Source organism: Scyliorhinus canicula, chromosome 5 (genome assembly GCF_902713615.1).
Source record: "Scyliorhinus canicula chromosome 5, sScyCan1.1, whole genome shotgun sequence".
Lineage (NCBI taxonomy): Eukaryota > Metazoa > Chordata > Chondrichthyes > Carcharhiniformes > Scyliorhinidae > Scyliorhinus > Scyliorhinus canicula.
The window spans coordinates 63,570,951-63,583,548 of NC_052150.1; the positions used below are offsets into that span (position 1 = coordinate 63,570,951).

Sequence of the window (12,598 nt, forward strand, 5' to 3'; positions counted from 1 at the left end):
CATAACCATGTACAACTCGATCAGATCACCCCTCATTCTTCTCTGCTCCAGCGAAAACAACTCAAGCCTATCCAACCACTCTTCAAAACTTACTTAAATCCCAAGTAACATTCTGGCAAATCGCCTCTCCAGTGCAATCACATCCTTCCTATAATGTGGCGACCAAAATTGCACACAGTACTCCAGCTGTGGCTTCAACAAAGTTTTACAAAACCCCAACATGACCTGCCTGCTTTTGTAATCTATGCCTTGATTGATAAAGGCAAACGTCCCATAAACCTTTTTCACCACCCTATTAATTTGCCCTTCTGCCTTCAGCGATCTATGGACAAACACTCCAAGGTCCCTTTGTTCCTCAGAACTTCCCGGTGTCAAGCCATTCATTGAATACTTCCTTTTCACATTACGACTTCCTTTTCAGGGTTAAATTCCATCTGCAACTTTTAGAACATAGAACGATACAGCGCAGTACAGGCCCTTCGGCCCACGATGTTGCACCGACATGGGAAGTCAAAAACTAAAGGCCATCTAACCTACACTATGCCATTATCATCCATATGCTTATCCAATAAACTTTTAAATGCCCTCAATGTTGGCGAGTGCACTACTGTTGCAGGTAGGGCATTCCACGGCCTCACCACTCTTTGCGTATAAAACCTACCTCTGACCTATATCTATTACCCCTCAATTTAAGGTTATGTCCCCTCGTGCTAGCCACCTCCATCCGCGGGAGAAGGCTCTCACTGTCCACCCTATCTAACCCTCTGATCATTTTGTATGCCTCTATTAAGTCACCTCTTAACCTTTTTCTCTCTAACGAAAACAACCTCAGGTCCATCAGCCTTTCCTCATAAGATTTTCCCTCCATACCAGGCAACAACATCCATTTGACTATCCAGTCTGTGAAGAAATATTAAAACCAAATTTTGAAAATATTGTAACTGTGGGTAAAGCTTGTATTGTTCAGAGTCAAGGTCAGATTATAGATTTGCAGTTTGACAGTGTAAGTAAAATGTTATACCAGCCTTTCAGGATCCAGGCTGCAAATGTACACATCCAGTAAGTTAGATACCAGTGAGAGTGCTTGTATGGAGCACCATTCAGAAGTCGCAATTCAAAATGTGTAAGCCAGTTTCTACTTCAAAGTGTACTAACCAAGTATTACAAATAAATTGCAAACGAACACGGACACCACGTCTCTTATTAGAAAATAAGAGGTACTATCTTCCTGCAAGTTCAACCTCACTGTTAACCACCCGGCCAATCTTTGTGTTAATTGCAAACTTACTGATCCTAACTCCCACATATGTCGTTTATATAAAGGACAATAGGGGACCCAGCACAAATCCATGTCGTAAACCACTGGCTTCCAGTCACTAAAGCAGCTGTGTGTCATCACCCTCTGTTTCCTACAGCCAAGCCAATTTTGAATCTAACTTATCAAGTTACGCTGTATCCCATGTGCATTTGCCTTCTTTTGGGGCTGCACGGTGGCACAGTGGTTAGCACTATTACCTGAGTGCCAGGGACCCAGGTTCGATTCCAACAATGAGTGACTGTCTGTGTGGAGTTTGCACATTCTCTCCGAGTCTGCATTGTTTCCTCCAAATGCTCCAGTTTCCTCCCACAGTCCAAAGATGTGCAGGTTAGGTGGATTGACCATCCTAAATTGCCCCCCAAGTATCCAAAGGTCAGGTGGAGTTACAGGGATAGGGCAGTGATTGGGTCTGTGTGGGGTGGTCTTTCGAATGGTCGGTACAAACCAATGGGATGAATGGCCTCCTTCGGCACTCTGGGGATTCTTACATTCTATGGCAAGTCTCCCATCTGGGGCCTTGTCCTGACCTTTGCTGAAACCCATGTAAACAACATCAACTGCACTATCCTAATCAACACTCCTGGTCACGTGCAAACAATTCAATCAAATTTGTTAGACATGAGCTTCCTCAGACAAAGCCATGCTGACTATTCCTGATCAAACCTTGCTTCTCCAAGTGGAGATAGATTCCCTCATTCAGAATTTGCTCCAATAGTTTTCCTACCAATGATGTGAAGAGACTCACTGGTCTGTAGTTGTCTGGTTTATTGTGTTAACCGTTCTTAAATAGTGGGACCACATTAGCTGTCTCCAGTCCCCTGGCACCACGTCGTCACAGAGGAATTAAAAATTCATGTCAGAGTCCCTGCAATCTCCTCATTCACCTCCCACAGCATCCTGGACACAATTCATCCGGTGATTTCTCCACTTTTAAGCCTGCCAATACCTTGTTACGACAATTTGCTCAAGAACCTCACAGTCTCTCTCCCCCAGAGTTCCATATCTACCTCCTCACTCTTGGGTGAAGACAGGTGTAAAGTATTCGGTCAACACTCCTCTCCCTGCCAAATTAGTTTAAACTTCTCCCAACAGCACTAGCAAACCCACCAGCAAGGATGTTAGTCCCGCTCTGGCTCACATGTAGACCATCCCCCTTGTACAGGTTCCACCTTCCCCAGAACCGGTCCCCAGTGGTCCAAGAATCTAAAACCCTCCTCCTGCGCCAACTCTTAAAGCCACGTATTCATCTGGGCTAGTCTCCTATTTCTGTACTTGCTAGCACGTGGCACTGGGAGTAGTGCAGAGAAGGCAACCAGAGAGATACAGCTTTTTAAGTCTACTGCCAAACTCCCCAAATACTTCATGCATGAATACTTCATGCTCCCCAAATACTTCACCCCTCTTTCTACCTATGTCATTGGTACCAACATTTATGACCTCTGCCTTCTCACCCTCCCCCTTCAGTATGCCCTGCAGCCATTCAGTGACATCCCGGACCTTGATGTGGAGATGCCGGCGTTGGACTGGGGTGAGCACAGTAAGAAGTCTTACAACACCAGGTTAAAGTCCAACAGGTTTGTTTCAAACACGAGCTTTCGGAGCACGGCTCCTTCAGGACCTGAAGAAGGAGCCGTGCTCCGAAAGCTCGTGTTTGAAACAAACCTGTTGGACTTTAACCTGGTGTTGTAAGACTTCTTACTGTGCTATCCTGGACCTTGGCACACATCAACCTGGAGTCACATTGGTGGTCACAGTAGCACCTATCTGTTCCCCTGATGATAGAATCCTCTCACTTTTGCTCATTCTCGCTGTACAGACAGGCTGCATGTGCCAGAAGCTTCATACTGACCGCACACCCTAAAGGAACCAACCTCAAGGCTCCAAAGTGGAATACCGATTTGTGAGCAGGGCCCAGGGACTCCTGAACTACCTGCTTGTTTTTCTTGGACTGCTTGGTGTAATCCATTCCTTTCCTTAAATCCCTTCAGCCACGGTGTGACCACCTCTCTCAAAGAGCTTCCACGATGCTCTCCGACTCACGGATGCTCCAGCCGCCATTCCAGCTCGGAAACCAGAGCTTCCAGCAGCTGCATCTGGACACACTTCCTGCACTCATGCTGGGCCCGGAGACTGGAAATGCCCCCAGATTCCCTCATGGAGCAAGAGGAGCAGACCACAGTTTTAAGTTCTCCTGTCATGACTAAACCCTTTAAAATGTAAAACTTTAGAGGAGTATTATATTTTTTATGTATATGTATCCCTCACACTCCGAGCACAGGTGGGTAATGAAAGGAGCACTCGCCCCCCTCCTCACTGAACTCCCTCAGTTAAAAAATTCCTACTTTCACACCCTAATGCAGCCCAAAGTCAGCACTCCAGTGCAAACAAAGTCAGCACGGTAATATGGAGGCGTGGGCAAAGAAGGAACAAAGAAAAATTACAGCACAGGAACAGGCCCTTTGGCCCTCCAAGCCTGCGCCGATCTAGCAGTTTTAACTGGCTTAATCCAGTTATCTAATTATCAAGCTGCAGCTGCAAGCAAAGCCCGAGTGACTTCTATTTAAAGCTGGTTTAAAACTCACCTTTCAGCAACTTTTAAGTTAATTTACTAAATAAAAGGACTAGATATTAGATATAAATGAATCCTTAAATAACCTTAATGTCCCTCAAGTCACCAAACTCCCACTTTAGCACTCAATGCAGCCCAAAGTCAGCACTCAGTGCAAACCAGTTGCAGAAACTGAGCTCTGGGTTTCAAGCTCAAGCGGCAGCTGGAATCACCGTGGCACACCCACAAGGCCGAGAGCTACATGGATAGCAAGTTCAGAGAAACGGAGCAAGGAGTCAGAAAGGGAATGGATGACCACCAGGCAGCCCAAGAGAACCAAGCAGATAGTGCAGGAATCTTGATGTTCCATTTGCTAATCGAGTGTTGATTCCTCAAAAAGAGTGCCGTCAGAGCGAGGTTCATGGCACCACAAGCAGCTCAGCTGGACTGGAGGAAAGAAAGGAGGAGGATAGAAAGAAGGGAAGAAGAGCAGAGGTGATATGTGATCCGTTTGTCAAGAGGTTAAGATGGACATTGCTGTGGCCATGCAATTTCAGGATGATAAGGTATCTCCCTGGTGCCAGGGTCAAGGATGTCATGACGCAGCTGCAGGACATACTTCTGGGATAGGGTGAATAGATAGTGGTCATGATTCATGTTGGTACAAATAACTTAGGTAGGAAAGGGGAAACAGTCCTGAAAGATAGGAAAGGGGAAACAGTCCTGAAATCAGATTTCTGGAAGCTAGGAAGGAGGTTGAAAAGCAGGACCTGTAAAACTATTACCTCAAGTTACTTTCAGTCTCATGTGTTAGCGAGCATAGAAATAGGAAAACTAAGCGATTGAACACGTGGTTGGAGAGCTGGTGGCTGGTGCAGGAGGGAGGACATTAGATTGCTAAGGCATTGGGGCCGGTGGGACATGTTGCATGTTAGCAGGATTGGAACTAACATCTCACAGGGAGATTTGATAAAGCTGTTGGGAGGATTTACACTAGATTGACAGAGGGTTGGGCCCGAGAGGGAACTCCGGTTAGAGAAGTGAAATAATAATAGTAGAAAGCAAAATAGAAGACAGATAAAGCATAGGCAAGCATTAAATAGGAATAGTTAAAAAGGCAGAATTAAACACACTGTATCTGAATTAAAAAATGATGATTTGAATGCACAAATTAAGGTAAATGGCTATGATTTAATTGCCACCAAAGGCTACAGGGTGACCAAGATTAAGAACTGGATAGTCAAGTACATTTGACATGTAGGAGAGATAGGCAAATAGGAAAAGGAGTTGATATAACACTCTTAGTAAGATATGAGATCAGTACATTAGTAAAAAAGGATCAAGATTAGTTTTGGTGGAGCTAAGAAACAGCAAAGCAAACAATGGTGGTAGTTGTTTATGGACCAAACAGTAACAGTAATGGTGGGCACAGTATATATCAGGAAATTACAGATGCATGCAACATATGTAACAAGTAATAATGGGTGACTTCATTTTACATTTAGACTGGATTAACCAAATCAGCACCAATGCTCTGGAGGAGCAATTCCTGGAATGAGTAATAGATGAATTTCTAGAATATGTTGAGCAGCTAACTAGGGGTTGGGGTATTTTGGATTTAGTGTGTAATGAGAAAGGGCTAATTAATAACATTGCTGTGAAAGGACCCTTTGGAAACTAGTGACAATAGGATAAATTTGAATATTATATAGTTCATCCTGAACCTCATATCTGAAGAAAGGAAATTATGAAGGTATGAGTAGCATTTTGGCTATGGTGGATTGAGAAAGATTTGACAGTAAATAGGCAGTTAGTGCTTAAAGAAAAACTACAGTCTACAATAGATATACATTTATCTAAGGCACAAATGCACAAAGGGAAAGGTAACTGTGGTTAACAGAATACATTAAAGGCCGTATTAGATCAAAGGAAGTGCCAGAAAAAAGTGGCAAGCCTGAGAATTGGGGACAATTTAGAACCCAGCAAAGGAGGACCAAGAAACTGATTAAGAAAGGAAAAAATAGAATATATGGGACAAATGCGGGCTATTTACAGATGGGTACAGAATAATTTGTGGAGAACAGGGAAATGGCAGAGACACTAACAGTTACTTTACTTCTGTCTTCATGGAAGAAGATAAAGAAAATCCCCCAGAAATAATCAGTAACTAACTGACTTGAGAAAATGAGGACCAAAAAAATTAGCACGTGGAAAGAGGTAGCATTTAAAAATTAACTGGATTGAAAGTTGATAAATCCCCTGGATCAGATTAGCTTCATCCCAGAGTGTTGAAGGAGACAGCTAGAGGGTAGTGGATATATTGACGGTTATCTTACAATTTATTTCTCTTCTGGAAAGCTTCATGTGGACTGGAAAGTAGCAAATGTAACCCCACTATATAAAGAGGGAGGAAGAGGAAGAATGAAGAACTACAAACCTGTTAGTTTGACATCAGTAGTAGGGAAAATGTTAGAATCTATTATAAAGGATGTGATAACTGGACATTTAGGAAAAAATTGTAAAACTGGAGAGTCAACATGGTTTACAAAAGTCATATTTAACAAACCTTTTTTCGAGGCTGTTACTTGTATGTAGCATTGAGGAAAGAAAAACCAGTGGGTGTGGTGTATTTGTATTTTCTCAAGACGTTTTAAAAGGTCCCACACAGGAGGTTAGTAAATAAAATTAGAGTGCATGAAATTGGGGAAAATGTAATATTATGGATTGAAAATTGGTTAACAGGCAGAGAGTAGGAATAAACAGATTATTCTCAAGATGGCTCACAGCTATCCAATCTTGATAAATGATTTGGATGTGGGGACCAATGTAATATTTCCAAATATTCTGATGACACCAAACTGGGTGGTACATAAGGAGGATGAAGAAGGCTTCAAGAGAACTTGGACAGGCTACGTGAATGGCCTTGAATATAGCAAATGGAATATGTAAATACGTGTGAAGGTATAGAATTAGTGCAAGAGGAGGCCATTCGGCTCATCGAGTCTGCAGCGACCCTCTGAAAGAGCACATTACCTAGGTCCACTCACCCACCTCAACCCCATCTAACTGGCATACCCTTGGACACCAAGGGCAATTTAGCATAGCCAATCCACCTAACCTGCATATCTTTGGACTGTGGGAGGAAACACCAAGAGGAAACCCACGCAAACAAAGGGAGAAAGTGCAAACCACAGACAGTCACACAAGGCCAGAATTGAAACGGGTCCCTTGCTCTGAGGCAGCAGTGCCAACCACTGTGCCGCTGATTATGGTAGAAAAAAGGCAGAATATCTCTTAAATACCGACAGGTCGGGAAGTGCAGATGTCCAAAGCGACCTGGATTCCCTTGTTCATGAGTCATAAGATTTACAGTGCATCAAAAAAATAACTTACAGTGCAGGAGTCCATTCAGCCCAGCGAGTCTGCACCGGCCCTCTGAAAGAGCATAAGCCCACATCTCCGCCCTACCCCTGTAAACCAGTAATCACCTAACCTAAGGGCAATTTATCATGGTCAATCCATCTAACCTGCACATCTTTGGGTGATGGACGAAACCAGAGCACCTGGAGGAAACCCACACAGACACGAGGAAAAAATGCAAACTCCACACAGTCACCAGAGGCTGGAATTGAACCCGTGTCCCTGGAGCTGTGAGGCAGCAGTGCTAACCACTGTCAACATGCCGCTCATTAGAACTTAGCATGTAGGTGCAACAAGTAGGAAAGCAGATGTCATGTTGGCCTGATTTCTTGGTACAGTTGTATAAAGCCTTGTTGAGACCTCACCTGGAGTATTCTGCAGAGTTTTAGTCCCCTTATCTAAGGAGGGATATAATTACCAAGGAGGGAGTGCAACAGAGCATTACCAGATCCATCCCCGAGTTAGAACATAGAACAGTGCAGCACAGAACAGGACCTTCGGCCCTCGATGTTGTGCCGAGCCATGATCACCCTACTCAAACCCACGTAGCCACCCTATACCCGTAACCCAACAATCCCCCCTTAACCTTACTTTTTTTTAGGACACTACGGGCAATTTAGCATGGCCAGTCCACCTAACCCGCACATCTTTGGACTGTGGAAGGAAACCGGAGCACCCAGAGGAAACCCACGCACACACGGGGAGGACGTGCAGACTCCGCACAGACAGTGACCCAGCCGGGAATCGAACCTGGGACCCTGGAGCGGTGAAGCATTTGTGCTAACCACCATGCTACCGTGCTGCCCGCAGTTGGCAGATTTATTTTAGGAGGATGGATTGAGGAGGCTGCGTCTGTATTCCCTGGAGCTTTGAAGAACGAAGGGTGATTTCTTTGAAACTTAGATAATTCTTACAGGACGTGACAGAGTGGGTGTAGATAAGAGGCTTCCCCTGCTGGTGAGTCGAGATGAGGAGTAATTTCGGCCCTCAGAGGCTGGTGAATCTTTGGAATTCTCTCACCCAGAGGACATTGGTAGCTCAATCATTGAGCTTGTTCAATACAGAAATCTATAGATTTCAGGAGCTAATTACATCAAGAGATATGGAAATAGCATAGGGAAATGGTGTTGATAGAGATAATCATTCATGATTTAACAGAATGGCGAGGCAGGCTCACTGGGTTGAAGATCCTATTTCTGTTCCGATACATATTGCTCCGGTAAGTGAGCTTTTGAAGCATAATGTTCGCACAAGTATTAAACTGATGGAGTAAAGGGAAAGGACGACAACTGGAAGGATACAAAATCTTATAGCTCAATTATAGGGGCAAGCAACAAGAGATCGGGATTTTTACTTTGGAGAGGTACAGACTTAAAGCAGAAATAAATGAGGTTAAAGGAGGAAATGGATGCAGTCTTGTTAGAAAGGAATTTGAAAGGGTCATGCATAGGAATAGAAATCATGCCATAAAATCTGTAAGAATGTTTTCTCTTATCACCAGCCTCCATAAACTATCAAGACATGTGGTGACCAATAGTTTAAATTCTTGGGAAGCTGGCATTCCCAGTTTTAGGGGTCAAATTTCTAGCCAGCTGTGACGAGGGCAAGTTATGGGCAACAAGGATCTCTGGAACTTGGGGAGTCAGACAGGAATTTCTCACATTTTTCCTTAAACTAAAATTGGCAAGCACTATTTTACCCTGTTCCAAGTGATAACATAGTCAGTGAGTAAAATGTACAAGATTAAAATGATCACTTAAGAACAGCAACATATTCAAGTACCAATAGTTCCACAAAGGAGTCACTGGCCTGAAATGCTAAACTTTTTTCTCTCCACAGATGCTGCTGGGCCTGAGTATTTGCAACCTTTTTCTTCGTTTTTATTACAGGGTTACACTGTTGACTGAATTGTTAGGTTTGGTGCAACTGATGGCACCTTTTCACACGTAGAAGCCAGCAGCCTGACAAAGCCAGGCGTTATGTTTAATACAGATGGTTGGTGCTTTTTCTGCATAAACTGTACATGAAATGGTAGGAATAACAGCAAACGGGATTATTATTTAAACGATAAAATATTAAAGCATGCCGCTGTTCAGAGAGACTTGGGTGTGCTAGTGCATGAGTCACAGAAGGTTGATTTACAAGTGCAACAGGTGATTAAGAAGGCAAATGGAATTTTGTCCTTCATTGCTAGAGGGATGGAGTTTAAGACTAGGGAGGTTATGTTGCAATTGTATAAGGTGTTAGTGCGACCACACCTGGAGTATTGTGTTCAGTTTTGGTCTCCTTACTTGAGAAAGAACGTACTGGCGCTGGAGGGTGTGCAGAGGAGATTCACTAGGTTAATCCCAGAGCTGAAGGGATTGGATTATGAGGAGAGGTTGAGTAGACTAGGACTGTACTCGTTGGAATTTAGAAGGATGAGGGGGGATCTTATAGAAACATTTAAAATTATGAAGGGAATAGATAGGATAGATGCGGGCAGGTTGTTTCCACTGGCGGGTGACAGCAGAACTAGGGGGCATAGCCTCAAAATAAGGGGAAGTAGATTTAGGACTGAGTTTAGGAGGAACTTCTTCACCCAAAGGGTTGTGAATCTGTGGAATTCCTTGCCCAGTGAAGCAGTTGAGGCTCCTTCATTACATGTTTTTAAGGTAAAGATAGATAGTTTTTTGAAGAATAAAGGGATTAAGGGTTATGGTGTTTGGGCCGGAAAGTGGAGCTGAGTCCACAAAAGATCAGCCATGATCTAATTGAATGGCGGAGCAGGCTCGAGGGGCCAGATGGCCTACTCCTGCTCCTAGTTCTTATGTTCTTATGTTCTTATGAAACAGTATTTGTTCTTTTACAGGACAATGCAATTTTCTATCCGTTGGAGAGAGGAGAAGGGCTTTTGCAGCAAACAAAGTGTATCGGCATCTGTTTTCCCGTCCTTGACAGGGTGCTCAGTTGCTGCATTACACTATCTATTCTAGTGAGTCACATATGGGGCGGTATGGCGACACAGTGGTTAACACTGCAGTCTGACAGCAGGTTCAATTCCAGCCTTGGGTGACTGTGAAGTTTTAACACTCTCCCCATGTCTGCGTAGGTTTCCTCCAGGTGCTCCGGTTTCCTCCCACAGTCCAAAGATGTGCAGCGGAGATGGATTGGCCATGCTAAAATTGCCCCTTCCAAAGATCAAAGATGGGTCGGTTAGATGGGGTTATGGGTATAGGGCCAGGAGTGGGCCGAGGTAAGGTGTTCTTTCAGAGAGCCGATGCATACTCGATGGGCCGAATGGCCTCCCTGTGCACTGCACCGTAGGAATTCAATGCTTCGATACGAACTCGCTTAATTACCTATCTTTATTGCTCAAGTTATGAATGCAAGTGAAAGATGGGATTCAAATTTTCAATAATCGGCTATTGAAGGCAATGCACCAAAGACCACACATAAAAAAGGGAGTTTGAGAGAAATATTGTAGAGGTTCCGTATACGATTTGGTTTGTAAAACTGACAGCAAACAATGTGCTTGTTATACAAAGCAGAGTAAAATGTTTCAGACATGCATTTAGACAAACTCTGACGAAGGATACTCGACCTGGAAATTAAAGGTTTCTTGCTCACAGATGCTGCCAGACAATGCATTTCCAGCATTTTGTTTTATTTCATAGTTCCAACATCTTCAGTACTATATATACTTATACAATGTCAATTCATATTTTTACAACGCATGGTGCACGTTTCAGTGAGTCACCAGCATCTACAAGTGTGCTGAAGCACCAGCTGCAACTCCCTGAGTCGATGCAAACACACACGCGCACAGTTGAACCAGCAGGAACATATTTGCAGCTAAATGACATCCCTTGAGAATATTACCATTGTTAAATAACGTGTTAAATAACGATTCTCCTATTACTCTTATAAACCTTGTGCCTCACACTTAACTGATCACTCATGTAAAGGCTGATTAACGATGCTGTGCATTACCAGCTTAGCTTTCAAGAACATAAGGTAACATATGGGGCTACGAAATTTAATCCACAGATACACCACTGATTTCATTCCGCAGACGAGTACCATAACAATATCACAGACTATGATCTAACCTCTCCCAGTGCCTGAACCTCAAAAGGTAAACATTGCACCGGGTTGCAGTATCAGTTAGAAGACCTCCATACATACCATAAATTGTAAATCTTCGATTAAGAATGTCATGTCTTTAAAATTAGTGGAGTACATTTGCAATGGCGTCGCTATGATCTGGTACTATAAGTAACAGGAAGCTAAACATTGTGCGCATTGGTTTCCCAGAGGGACGCTATTCACAGCTGGGAGCTTCCTTAAGGAAACAAGCAGTAAGCCTCAAGTACTACAAGACACATAACGGATGTATCGCAGCTGCTTTTACATTCTCCTAAGACTTTACAAGTCCGTGCTATTTACAGTGTAATAATAACTTCCCTTTCCATAGCTTTAGGCAGACTCAAAACCGAATTGCAATCTATGCCAGAAATCTCGCCCCACGCTTTCGGAGATCTAAATCACAATAAAACTAACATATAAATTTAAAAATACAAACTCTCCCCACGTCTGCAATTGAGCGGCTGCTGTTTGCAGCAACTGCGAGGTTGAATAGAGGCGGTTATCAAGAAGAGGAAATTGTTTCCCATCACTTGTGGCTCTATCTCCCAGTTCTGGCGATGTGGCTGTCAGGGCCTAAAGGAGAGGAAGATGAGAGCGGCAGGCCGGACTGTGCAGCGAGAGTGGGTGCCCGAGCCCGGCGGCTGGAGCTGGGCTCCATGTCCGCCCTCCTCACCTGGACTTTCTGCAGCGTCGAGAAGCGGATGTCATGTACAAAGGGATTCCTGACCGGCGGCAGCCGAGCCCGCGTCTCCTCATCACCCGCAGCGCCGCTTCCTTTCGCTGAGCGGTGTCCTCTCCTCGACATCCTCATGTTGGGTGGACAGCCGCCAGGCCACTCGGGAGAGAGGGTGGATGGATGGCCGCCTAGCTTGGAGGGGACGCCGTGCCCGAGTTCGCTCCTGCCGCTCTCAGCCGTGGCGCAGTTATCGTCTCCCTCCCACCTCCTCCTCTTCCTCGCGCGCGCACGCACGCGCCCCAAGGGCGGGCGGGGTCTCCGCCGGGCCGCGCGCGGGAAAGCGCACGCGCGCTCCCGTCCCGTCAGAACCGGAGCTCGCGCGTTGGAGCACCCACCCGCTGTGCAACTTGGTCAACTCCAGAGGATGCTCCGGAAAGGATAAAGTGAAAGAGAGCGTGCGATGTAGAGAAACAAAAAGCCCGTCGTTGGGCGATCCCCTCGTCTATTG

General features: G+C 44.7%; 1 protein-coding gene across 1 annotated transcript in view; it reads right to left on the reverse strand.

Annotated features, from left to right (window-relative positions):
- LOC119966027 (lysophosphatidylcholine acyltransferase 1-like) overlaps nt 1-12,389 on the reverse strand; it is a 275,907-nt gene extending 263,518 nt beyond the window's left edge. The window contains exon 1 of the mRNA XM_038797177.1: nt 12,088-12,389. Coding sequence (XP_038653105.1) covers nt 12,088-12,225 — 138 coding nt within the window. The 5' untranslated portion in view covers nt 12,226-12,389. The remainder of the gene's footprint in view (nt 1-12,087) is intronic.
- Between the last annotated feature and the right edge of the window lie 209 nt (nt 12,390-12,598).